Here is a 13425-nt window from a genome sequence, read left to right as displayed (position 1 = left end):
GTGGACTTTCTTGATTGCATTGCTTGCTTGTTGATTGATTAAGTGTTTTGATTGCAGAATTTTCTGAACCACTAGTCTGTCCGTGCACTGTTCACATAGCTAAACTTTGAATTTTAATCTGAATTTTTGATATAGTATTCATTAGGGTGTTGTGATACTGTATACCAAATTTCATTGAATTCTGACTTGATTTGCTAGGTGAAATTTGAGTTGTAAAATCTGTGCGCAGTGTGTTGTTTGAAAAAATCTGTTTTTACAATTCCTTGATTATTTGATAATTGATCATTCACCATATTGTATCACATCTTGCTTTGAAATGAATATTGATTATGATAATCATTAGAGTTCAAATTTGTGTGCTAATTGTTAATTGACATTGATTTCCTTTTAAATTATAAAAAGAGATTCCTATCGGAATTTGGGGACACAATTCACCCCCCCTCTTGTGTTAAGTACGATCCATCAGTTTTAAGTTCATGGAAGAGGCTCTTCTTCCATGAAAATAGAAATACTTTTTGTTTGTGGTTTTGTTGAGAGAGAGAGAGATGGGGCCCGTTAGGTGAAGTTTTGACACAAACAATAATATGTGGGTTTCCCTTCTTTGCTTCTCTTCCTCTTTCAGAAGCTCTTTCTCTGGCTATGCTGTTACTGCGCTGGAGAGAATGTGGAAGATTTGTTGTTTTCTTTTTGGGGATTGAGGGTTTTGAATCCCAGCTAGAAGTGCTAGCTACTTAAGCCAATAAAAACAGAAAACACATTCAAATGACGAACTTGAGCACGATAAACATGGAATTTCTGGGTTTGGTTTTGAAAATTACAAGGATTTAGGTTGCGGGTTTCGTCATCTTCTATCACTAATGGCCTCCAATATATGGAGAAAGAGAGAGCAAATCAAGGAAGCATTAAAAAGGCAGTTTGCAGAGTGGGGTGGGGAGGGAGAGGAAGACAACAAATGTGTTGCATAGTCTCTCTCTTAGATTCTTGATCTTCGAGGCTAAAAGAATAACTTTTCATTGGACTAATTTGCCTTTGTTTGACACTTGAGAATAGGCTAGCTATGGACAAAGCAGAACACAAATTACAAGGCCCTACTAAGGCAGTCTTTTCAATTGGGGTTCAAATAGTAAAATGAGGGTGTGAATAACAGCACCCAATTCATTATCCCATTCTCTTATTTTCAATCAAATCATTAATCAAATTAGGTACATTAATTGAATTAAACTAATCTCTGTGTGATCGACGTTGTGCTTGCATACACTATGTTATTCGTAGACTCTTGCACTTGCGAGAATTATTACATCAAATATAACATGAGGAGAGATATGAAGGTGGTTGATAATACAAATTGTTTCTTCTAGTGCCCCCATCAAAATCAATGAACTATAAACCACCTTAAGTGCGTCACCCTTCAAGTTGATTACATGACCTTTGGCCTCCAATGTGCATAAGGAAATCAAATTCTTCTTCGAAGTGGAAACTGTTAGGATGTATGGCACCACAAGAGGGGGGTGAATTATGTCCTTAGTCAAATTTAGACTAGGTCACTCCTTTTTCGGTTTCAATGAATTCTATCAAATTTCACCCTAAGCGGAAGCTAAATACCAAATTAAGTTCTAGTGTATATATATATGAGTCAAGGAGAACAATCAATTTAAACAAACTTAAATCTGGCAACCTAAATATCCAATTTCAAGTATGTATGATATGAGAATGCAATGCTAATTGAAATTGCTGGAAAGTAAAAGAGGCAAGAGATTTATAGTGGTTCGGCTTAACCCAAGCCTACTCCACTCCCCAAGTCCCACTTGGGAATTTCAAACACTCCACTATCGCTTGTTCAACCGAGTCAAGCGTAACTCTTACAACCGATGTTTTTGTAGCTCAAACACCAAACTCTACACACCGTGTGGTTTGTAGCTCACCACACCAAACTCTACACACCGTGTGGTTTGTAACTCACCACACTAACTTAATCAACAAAATACAAGCTCAAAAATGGCTCTAAGAATAGCTGGGTATGAGATAAGTTTAGGCTCAAAGGCTGGCTCTTTAGTAGCTGGATTTGTAAGTGTCTAGGGCTCAAATGAAGCTCTTGAAAAGCTGGAATGGGAATGGTAAGCACAAAACTCAGATTTGAGATTTTTGGTTGCTAGGGTATGTGAAATTTTGAGTAGTGTATCAACCAACGAAAATCAGTTATGATAAGGCTTGAATGGTGAAATGAAGATATAGAATGAAGCCTAATAGGTGCTGGAAATCAGATTGTGCAAGTAAGAAAATGGCTCTTGAGGAAATGATAAGAATCTGGTAAGAAAGGCTCAAGAGTAACAATAAAGCTTTACTTGGCTAGTGTGTATGATCTCTCTTCAAAATCAAGTATGTAATCAAGGAATGAATGAGTGAAAGAATGAAAGCTTAGAAGATGAAGAACACTAGAGAGAGAGAGTGTAATTTTCGGCCAAGTGTAGAGAACCAAGAAACTAGTGTTTGCTTTATAGTAAAAATGAAGTGATGGTCTCTTGAAATTTCAGCCATTGGATTTGGAAGATAAAATCATGGCCTTTAGATGAATATAGACGTTAGAGACACACTAATTGACTTTAGAGAAAGGTTTGTCCTTTAGGTGGAGTAAATCATGGTTTTTGGATGGATATAGACTTTAGAGGCCACCTTGAAAGATACAACAATTGACTTGAGAAAAGTTTGTCTTTTAGGTGGAGTAAATCATGGCTTTTGGATGGATATAGACTTTAGAGGCATCTTGAAAGATACAACCATTGACTTGAGAAAAGTTTGTCTCTTAGGTGGAGTAAATCATGGCCTTTGGATCAAATGAAGATTCAATTTTGGCCATAGGATGTAAAGTAGGAGAGATAAGAATAAAGCTTGAATCTTTGGCCATTGGATTAAAATGTGATTTTGACGTAGAGAGAATATGATCCATTGGATGTGGAGTGTCTTGGTGGGAAAGAGAAATGGTTTTGAAATAAAGCTTCCCACACATGTGAAGAGAAAAATTTGTCATAAGACTTGTTGTACCTCTTGTCTCCTCCTTTCAAATTAACTTTTCCTTCTCTTCTCTTTTGGCTCCAAGTCTTCTAGTTAAGATGTAACTATGGTTAACTTGTCTTCTTTGCCATGTCATCAATGCCATGTCAACAATGCCATGTTAGCTGCCACGTCACTTCCGTCGATTCTGACTTTGACTAGAAAGTTAATTTTACTTCAATTGATCTAAATTAAGCTCCAAGACATCTTTGGCAACACTTGACTTATGTTGACCACGAAATTGACTTTCTTAATCATGTTTGACACTGATTAAGCCTTCACTACTGTTGGTCAAGGATGACATTAGGACCAATTTATGTTTTGGTCACCCTACACACAAATTATACTCAAGACATGCTATGTAAACCCTTTTAGGATTTCTTGCAATTAGTCCACGTTAGTTCAATAATCAAATCGTCAAATAAGCACAATTGAACTAGTTTAATATAAGTCTTGAATTCCTAAACTAATCAAGTAGGCATATGCACCTAGGTTTCTCAATACAATCAATAGATCAAAGTTCAATCAAAACATGCCGTTGTAATCACTCAAACATATATTCAACAGAAACAAATCTCACACCATGCAACACCCTCATAACACCATCATGGAGTCTCACATTGATACTTCATATCCGCTCAATAACATTTTCTTATCATTACCCATACATACTGTTCTATTGATGTAATAATTCTTGCAAGTTCATAAGAGTCTACGAATAGCACAGTGTATGTAAGTACGAAGTCGATCTCACAGAAATTGGTTTAATTCAATTAATGTATTTAATTTGATGTATGAATGAGAATTCATGGAAGAATGGAAATTTGAAAGATGAATTAAAGAAAATTAACAAAAAAAACACAAAAAATTCAGATTTTTGTTACCAAGAGGAAAACAATAGGTGGTGAGTATTGTTTGACTAGAAAGGCTTCGCGGGCGGTGATGGATTCGGAAGAAGAAGAGGAAGAGCCGGCATCTCTGAGTAGATTTTAGTTATGGTGAACTACAGAACGAGTCACTCCCAACAAATTTTTTGAACGAAAACAAACGTTTGACAACGTTAGTTCTGTTGGACCGACCAAAGCTTGCCAGCTCAGTAGCATTTCCATTTCAAGTGATGAATGGGCTTGGGCTCTTGGTCCATTGGGCCTGATGATCGCGAACTCTTTTTTACCATAAACTCTACACGATAGTTCACCGTCCTCTCTCTGCAATTTACATGGCCTACTGTGGAGTTCTCACCAGTTCGCTTTCCTTCATCAAGGTACGGTCACATTCTATCGGCAAATACATGTACTCTGTTTTGGTTGCATAGAAAGTTCGGGAAAAGGAGGCAACTTGACGCGAGAAAACTGAACATTTCTCTAAAAACATACATGTATCATCGGATCGCCAGTCCAATAACACGAGAAATTTTCAGAATTTTCTTTGTTGGTTTCATTTCTACTTTTCTACCTGTTTTGTTCTGTACTGTAGTTTTAGAACTGAAAGTTGAGTTTTTGGTTCTTTTCGTTTTCCCAGCAACCAAATAGGGTACATTCATTCAAAACTCTGATTCATTTTGCGTAAATATATTCGTTATACCCGTTTGATTGTTCTTTTCATTTTCATTCTTGTTCCGATTTTAAAATTTTCTTTTTATATGGATTTTGGAATCTAACATTTATTTCTTAAATTTTCCTGATTTTAGAATGTTAATTTTGACCAGAATTACGTGCCTCTTAGCAATTTCCAAGCTACCACTCTACAATCCAGGCACTTGAGATCACCTTTAATAATTTCGAAAATCAACTCCAGTCGTCATCTGGCAACTGCCATGGTAATTCAAGAAAATGGTGCTTCAGTGGGCAGCCATAGCTCTAAAATGGAAATCCCGCATGTTTTGAGTGTAGCTGGCTCGGATTCAGGAGCTGGTGCTGGGATTCAAGCTGATCTTAAGGCTTGTGCAGCTCGTGGAGTGTATTGCTCTACTGTCATAACTGCTGTTACTGCACAGAACACGGTTGGGGTTCAGGTTGCTCTTCAAACCCTTGAATTCAGTCAATTTGAACCGTAGGAAGAGGATAAAAGTTACAAATTTTGGTTTTCTCATTACATTGAGAGCCTTTTTTGTGTTTAGAACTACATGGTATTTCCAGGCACAAAATCAGTAACTTATGAAGATTTAGTGGCAGGTGCATCCAGATCAACATCTTTACGACATTATTAATGTTTTCTTCTGGTTGTCAGGATGTGTTTATTGTGCCAGAGGATATGGTCGCCAAGCAGTTAAAGTCTGTTCTCTCTGATATGCATGTCAATGTGGTATGCAAAATGTAAAGACTTTATTGTGGTTGCTAATTGAATTTAGTTGCATGAGTTGGTAGATGTTGCACTAGTGAGCTCTTTGAATATGATACATATAAGCAGATGTTTACAGAAACCCATCTTGTGTATGTGAAAGTAGATTTGTATTTGGATAAAAGATGATGAAGTTTAGGGTTATTTACACCTAGGAAGTTTTAGCCCGATGGGGAGGACATGTCCTAAATAGATTATTGCATTTCAAGATAAAATCACTGTTTACTTTTTTTTCTTAATCGTGTTGTCATTTTATCATACGGAGGTTTGGTTAATGACTCCAATGAGTCTAGGGCTCTATGCTTTAGTATTTGCAAGGTGAGTAAGACTTAAAGGAGAGAGTAATGAAGGACGTGTAGAGGAATCGAAAACACATTCCTACTGGATTGGCTGTTGATACAACTAACAGAAACTCCGTATGGCCATTTTTTAAAATCAATGTACTCTCAGTACAGAGGAATAGAGTTGAACATATTAGAGTAACAATTTTTTTGCAATATTTTTATTTAGGCTAAATAGTGAATGGATCAGAAGAACGGTAATAAAATACATCTTTTAAAACCACGTGTAGTCATGTACACAGTGTGCAAACAGAGCATGACAGAAACTGTTTGACTATTTATGAGTTAATGGTACAAAAACTTCCATTGTTGGTTAGATTCCCTGAATGTGCTGTGGAGTATTTCTCTTTGTAGGGCGTTAAAATATGATTTAGTGAAGCATAATTGATAAATTGACTCTAACCGAATCTTGTAATATTCTTAGGTAAAAACTGGAATGCTGCCTTCTGCTGGGATAGTCAATGTTCTTTCCCAGAGGCTTAGGGAATTTCCAGTACGAGGTATGTGGTTGAATAAGACCTCCATAGTGTTTTTTCTGATTGCAGTTCAAATGGCTTTTGAGTTGACCTGTAAGATGATTGAAGGCAGCTTTAGTAGTTGATCCAGTCATGGTATCGACAAGTGGAGATGTGCTTGCTGGTCCTTCCATTCTTTCTGACTTCCGGTATGTTTAAACATTTCAGTATGAAAATTTGGTGGTATTGACAGCAAGGGCTAGTGATTTTGCTGTTATTTTTTGTTAAATTCTTTAGCTTATTGGCCATCTCATTTATTTCTCTTAGCTGTTTTCATGTTCTCTAATCTGCTTTCATTGTTTCTTTAGACACACTTAGTGGCTTGTGGGCACCAGTTCATGCCGTTTTTGGAATTTCTTTCCTTTTACTAGACCAATTTAAAATTTTGTCTGCTCAATTATATTTTATCACTTGCTCGCCATATCTTAAAATTCCCCCTTTTCTTTAATTTGTATTGGTGTTTTTTTTTTCAGAAATTTTCAAAAACTTAGGACTCCCTTCTTTCTTGTTCAATCAAAATTCTTGAAAGCCAATGCAAGTTTCTTGCTGAATAAGCTGCATGAACTACCTTGCAATATTGCTAACCCCTTGAATGTAGACCACCCGCCTCAGATAACACCACAGAACTTACTAAACAACCACCTTCCCAGCTCTCCCCATCCCCACCCCTGAATCCCCACCAACTCTTGGGTTGCCTTTAATCTGTTTTTGCCCAAAGGCTGTTTTGTCTCATGGTACCATGGTTTGTTACATAGCAATGGGTGTCAATTCTTTCTTGAGGAGAAACCAAACGGAATCATTGTCGAGGCAAAGAGGAAACATTGTTATTACTTTTTGTTGTCATTTTTGTTTAAAGTTTCAGTCTTTTGTTCTCTGGTAAATTTTCCGTAGTTAATTTTTTTGGTTCCTATATGCAGAGAGAAGCTTCTTCCAATAGCAGACCTTGTAACCCCAAATTTAAAAGAGGCATCTGCTTTATTGGGTGGTATGCATTTACAAACTATTGCAGACATGTGTGCTGCGGCAAAATTATTACATAAAATGGGCCCCAGGTTTGTGTATGTTTAGACTTCATGTCTTTTGATCTGCTAATGCTGTAAAGAAGTTGCATTTTGAAGTTGTAGTGTATCTGCTTCATGTAGTAGTTTACTGTCAGAACTGATGGATCATGTATAGTGTATATGGAAATCAACTAAAGTTCTGGATGGTTTGCATAAACACACAATTGCTATTTTTTCAGAAATGTACTTGTCAAGGGTGGGGACCTCCCGGATTTATTGGATGCTGTTGATATATTTTTTGATGGTAAGATTAATCTTCTTGGATTATTGACCTTTATTATGTTTCAGTTTCCATACTTTGGCTTATGTTTGAAAGACTTGTGTATATTGTTAGTTCAACTTCTAAATCTGACATTGCAGGTGAAAACATATATGAATTCAAGTCAGCCCGCGTAATAACTCGTAATACCCATGGAACCGGTTGCACTTTGGCATCATGTATAGCTGCTGAGCTGGCAAAAGGTTCTCCAATGCTTTCGGCTGTTAAGGTAATTATGTTTAACTTTTAGTCCTATGTAAACTTGTAATAGTTAAGTAATGAAATTCTGATGATGGAAAGGCCTGTTTACTACGGTAAGTATTCTTTGTGCTGATCACTGTGGAAATATAAGAAACCTTTTGCCACCAAGAAAGGACAGTTTTTTTCCCCAAAAAAAAGGAAATGAGAAGACAAAGTTATCGGATGGCCCTAGGATGCATTGGTTCATGAGTCAATAAATTTTATCTTTTGACTCCTTGCCATGTTTAAGTTTCATGCAGTTTTGGCTTTAAATAATCAGACATGTTTGGTACTTTTTCTGCTTGAATCATGAAGATTCAACTTGCGACTTTTTTTGTCTTTGGCACCATGTCTCTGATGTCATCTTTATCATTTAATTGAATTATAAGCATCCTGGATTTTTCTTATCTAAATCTTTGCAGGTTGCAAAGTGCTATATTGAAAGTGCCTTGGATTACAGCAAAGACATTTTCATCGGAGATGGGCCTCAAGGTCCATTTGACCACTTTGTTAGGCTTAAAACTAGTTCTCACAATTATCATGGGCCTGGGGCTTTCAGTCCAAGCAACTTATTTATGTATGCTGTTACGGATTCGCGGATGAATGAAAAATGGGGGCGTTCTATTACAGATGCCGTGAAAGCTGCCATAGAGGGAGGTGCCACCATTGTTCAACTGAGGTATGCTGCTCAGTTGCGCACATCTTAATTCTGACATATAGTTGGTAATCTCTTAAATGTTGTACAAAATTATACATGCTTAATTTTGTAGATAATGTTTCATAAAATTGTTCAAGTAATCTATTGGGGTTTACGCTCCTTGTCTTTACTTTTGTTGTTATCATCTCGTACTAAAAGAATAGAGCATTTTGCTTTTTGTGGATGCAACTCAAACATGGCAACCATATCTAACCCTTTCAAACCTTGACATTGGATATGCTAAGTTACGGGTTTTGAAAACTTGAGATGCAGTTGGGTTGAAACTTGTGAATCTGATTCAATGAGTGCTGGGCTAGGGTTGAAGGTTTGCCAGCTTAGGGTTTAGGGTTGCCAGCTGCTACTGACCAAAACTTGAGGTAGACAAGATTCCCTACTCTGTTGTTGACTTAGGAGGAGAGAGCAAGAGAAGAGAGGAGGTTTGATCAGGTATTGATCGTAGGTGAGGAGTGTATTCAGGATTACGAGCTCATCAATCTTCTTGCCAAGAAAGATCAACATATATATGCACATACTTCAAAACTTATCCTACTGATATATATCATACACCATAAAAAAAAGAACAAAAAGAACTTACGCCACAGACATTCATACTAAATGACACACTCAAAATTATTAATGCACGTATGATACACCTACTGCTAGTCTAATGGGCCAGATGCTGGGTTTAATTAAATGACTGACCTATTCGGCCATTCATCATAGCTTTTCTGCTTCCATCTATTCTTTGCATTGATGCCTTTGAAACATAAGATGTGGACCTCTAGTGCCTCCAATGAGAACTATTAACATAATTATGCTTGTGTAGGTATTTATATTTTTTTTAGTTACCGTTTATTGAGATTAAAACTTCTGACATACGATAAGATCTGATGCCATATAAAAAAATTTAGAATATCAATATGCTCTATGATTCCCAATTCTAAAAGTATGTATGTGCATAGACTAAGCAATTGTCCCAGAGCTCGGAGAACTCATGCTAGTTCCCTAGGTTTAAATATCAAAACAATTGTCCTCATATATTATTCTCTATTGGAACTGATTTGAAAAGATAGACACATGTATGTGTGTGTGTGTGTGTTATCCAATGCAAAATAGATCATTGTTTCATTTGTGCACTCATTTCCGATGCAAGTGATATATTTTGCTGGTTGTATGCACATATTCATGCAATTACCTAGGACACAATCTGCATGTAATCACACTTTTGTCAGTGATAAAGAAATATTGCAATTTTCTTTTCCAGGGAGAAGGATGCTGAGACAGGGGACTTCCTTAGAGCAGCTAAAGCATGTCTTGAAATTTGTCGTTCTCATAAAGTCCCTCTACTGATAAATGACCGTGTTGATGTTGCCCTCGCTTGTGATGCTGATGGTGTTCATGTTGGTCAGTCTGACATGCCTGCTTGTGAAGTCCGCAGACTTCTTGGTCCCGAAAAAATCATTGGTGCATCTTGCAAAACTCCAAAGCAAGCTCAACAAGCATGGATTGATGGTGCTGACTACATAGGTAGTGGTGGTGTGTTTCCGACTAATACGAAGGCAAATAATCTTACCATTGGTTTAGATGGACTGAGGGCTGTTTGTTTGGCTTCTAAACTACCTGTAGTAGCAATTGGTGGTATTGGTATTTCAAATGCCCGTTCTGTAATGGATACTGGCGTTCCCAATCTGAGTGGTGTTGCAGTAGTGTCAGCTCTGTTTGATCAGGAATGTGTTTTGTCCGCAACCAGGAAGTTGCATAGTGCTCTAACAGGGGTAGCGCCAAAGCCAACATGAAGAGGTATGGATTTTGCTTACCAGGGTTTCGCTGATGTGAAGCGTGTATATGCCATGTTATGGTTTTCTTATTCCCCCAATCAAAATTGGTAGGACAGTAATTTTTCTTCCATGCCAATTTGCGCTTTACTTTTCAGAATATGATTATGTAAAAACCCAAAGTTTTGTCTGGTTTATCAGCCATCTTGTACCCTATTCGCAGTTTATGTTTCCTAGGAAGCACTCGACGTTTTTGAATAAAGAGTTTCCGCATAGGTTTATAGAAATACTGGAGGATTGTATTTCCCTCTAACTGCCGTGTATGTTATGGTGTGTACTTACTGTCCTTTTGTAGGAGCAGTTCACCGTCATTGCATCAAGATCTGTCCCTATAAAGTTTGGGGTCGGTGGCAACAAAGAATAGTAACACTAACCATAACTAATCTAATACTGAGCTCCATAGAAATCTCAATCTAACATGAAAGGAAAATGATTATCATCAAAAGTAACTTCCAAGTTACCGCAATTGATTTTGGAGGTCTCCCTCCACCTCTCTTTGGTTGCGTATGATCTTCGTTTTTAGAACTTGATGATTCTATCTGTCCCCTTGGCCTCCTTATGGGTTCTTGTTATCCTCACTATCAAAATGTGACAATTCTGTTGGAGTGTGTTGCAATTTTTTTTCTCGTCTTTCCTAGGCCTCCCTCGGCCTTGTTTCCGAGGCTCCAGCCGTGTAGTTTGATTCTGATTGTGTGAGAGTACTGCTTCTACCACATTTAGCCCCAGCTCCTCAGTATCATTCTGAACGTTCAAGGGAAATGATTCTACCATATTGTCATGCACATTTAACTTCTTAGGACTTCCTCTACCACGTCACTGTGGTTGATCCTGCTTTGCGTGATGAAGCAAGGACAACAATGAGTCTCCCCTGGTTTTATCTAAAAGCCTTATAAGACTGAAGGCTGCTTTGCACCTAGGTTGTTGTTCATGATTTTCTACTACCAGAAGTTCTGAAGCATGGAGTGAAGCATAAGAATTTCCTTCTGCTCCTTGCCAATCAGATTCTTGATGGGCCGGAGCCTCTTGAATCTCTTTGTTCATATCTGTAGGCTTAAATTTCCACTTCCGCTTCAACTTTTGCAAAGCAAGGGTCGAATCAAAATCAAAATCCTAAGGAACTGATGTTGATTCCATATAAGTAGAACCTGGCTTCTTCCCTGAGGTACTCAATTCATGATTTCGACTTTCATGCATGTCTGCTTCCTGATCACAATTCTTTTCTGGCATTTTCCTTCTTTGAAAGACTCTCAGATGCTCCTGTGACTGCTAGAGCTCTTTGGGAATTTGGGGGATCATGATGCTCCATCTGCTCAAACTGAATCGAACATGGTGGTACATCAATAGAAGATGAGACATTTTGTAAATATACCACCATTTGCCACTTCTCCCAATATTTGTCCAGCTTCATTTTGCCTTAATCCATCCAAAGTGGTCAAAAAATCAATCGCTTACTTCATTTCTTTCTCAATTTTTTTTTTGTCCTCTTCAACATCTTCATCATTTTAACCTATTGAGTAACATGAATAGGTGATTAAAAGAGAATAGATGATTGTAACTTATCATGTTTCATCAAACCATGTTGTTGATGTTGATGATAAGAGAATAATTAGACTAAGCAAGCAACCTAACCTCGCTCCGATACCACCTTTTTGTAGTTATTAATTGCACCAAAGGCATCATATAGAAGCTGCAACTTGTATAGAACAATAGAAGACAAGTGTGCAATTAACTTGCAGGTGCATGACTTAATCATGTATTTTACACATCATTGCCAATAGAGCTTGAGAAAGAAAGTCGTTACATACCGTTGGAAAATGAACCGAAAGATGAACTGGCTGGTACCAATGTCATTCTTCAATGTCATGAAGAGGTAGAGAAAGAAATATTTTTTATTTTGTTTTCCTTTTGTTGGATGAGATTGTTTCCTCCAAATACACCACCTCATGGTTAAATGATATATATGTTTCATGGGCCAACAAGGGAAAGCCCATTATGCCAATCATTATTGGATTCACCATAAAAGGCCAATGGCACAATTAACACCATATGGACAGCCCACTTAAATATATTATCAAATCATGTCCATAAGACTAATAATAGAATCATCATATATTACATGCATAATCTCAACATTAGTCCATAATCTATATGTGTTCAACAATTTCATCAAACATAAATTAGAAAGAGTATTGCAAGTAATGAAACTCCTATCATTCATCTTCATCAAAGTAAAATTGGAAGTGCTGAAGATATTAATATTTTAAAAATAAAATTGAGTGGTTATATTGGTAGTGTATTACCAATGGACACAACACTCTCAATTTCTTTTTCAACTTCTTTGGACACACCTCTCCACCAAAAGATGTGTTATTTTCCTTAGATAAATCATTCCAAGAGATTAGAAATAAATCATCATCTCAAAAACTCTCAAAACTTGGATTTTATCCTTACAAAAATAGAATTTCAAGCACTTGTTAAAGTTCAGTTTTTTTTTTGGCATTTTTGATTGTTCTTCCTTAGTATATAAGCCCGAACATCAAACGTTAATATATGATGCTTCATTGTATCTTAGAAGTGTATTTGCTGCAATCTTGTGCGCAACAATTGGTGGAGGTAAATAACACTTTCAAGGAAAGCGTTAATCGAAAACTAAAATCTCCAACAATCTTAAAGTGCTATTGCTATTGGATCATTGAGAGAATTTATTGTAGATTTTGTCAAATTAGAGAGGTTTGATGCCTCTAATTTCCGTCAAAAAAATGCATTTCCTTTTGACAAGTCTCAAAGTTGTGTATATGCTCACCATCACAAAGCCAACACAAGGAGATGAAGAAACTGTGGAGCAAACTTGTGCAAGGTTAAAATGGGAACAAGATGACTACATATGCAAGGGTTACATTTGTAATTTAATGTTCGATGCTCTCTTCTCCATCTATCAAAGTAAGGACATCACCAAAGAACTATGGGACACATTGGAAACGAAGTATCTTGACGAAGATGCTACAAGTAAGAAGTTTCTTGTTGGTGATTTCATGAATTACAAAATAGTTGATGGTAGATCTATTATAGAATAATTTCATGAGATTATG

At 36.9% G+C, this 13425-nt stretch overlaps 1 protein-coding gene across 4 annotated transcripts; it reads left to right on the top strand.

Moving 5' to 3' along the window:
• The first annotated feature begins 4246 nt into the window (after positions 1-4246).
• LOC119981649 (thiamine biosynthetic bifunctional enzyme TH1, chloroplastic) lies at positions 4247-10563 on the top strand. 4 transcript variants are annotated; one of them, XM_038824724.1, is made up of 10 exons: positions 4247-4312; positions 4757-5062; positions 5278-5352; positions 6154-6229; positions 6318-6393; positions 7162-7296; positions 7485-7549; positions 7666-7793; positions 8227-8483; positions 9766-10563. In XM_038824724.1, exons 1-10 carry the CDS (start codon positions 4268-4270, stop codon positions 10295-10297), a joined length of 1695 nt encoding a protein of 564 aa, XP_038680652.1. In that variant the 5' UTR covers positions 4247-4267; the 3' UTR covers positions 10298-10563. The 4 variants fall into 4 exon arrangements, with proteins under 4 accessions (XP_038680652.1, XP_038680650.1, XP_038680651.1 ...); XM_038824722.1 differs by having other exon boundaries at positions 4264-4312; positions 4739-5062; XM_038824723.1 differs by lacking the exon at positions 4247-4312 and adding an exon at positions 4343-4478.
• The last annotated feature ends 2862 nt before the right edge of the window (positions 10564-13425 follow it).

This window comes from Tripterygium wilfordii, chromosome 17, assembly GCF_013401445.1.
Source record: "Tripterygium wilfordii isolate XIE 37 chromosome 17, ASM1340144v1, whole genome shotgun sequence".
NCBI lineage: Eukaryota > Viridiplantae > Streptophyta > Magnoliopsida > Celastrales > Celastraceae > Tripterygium > Tripterygium wilfordii.
Note: the sequence above shows the minus strand (reverse complement) of the source record. Positions and strands in the feature narration are given on the sequence as shown.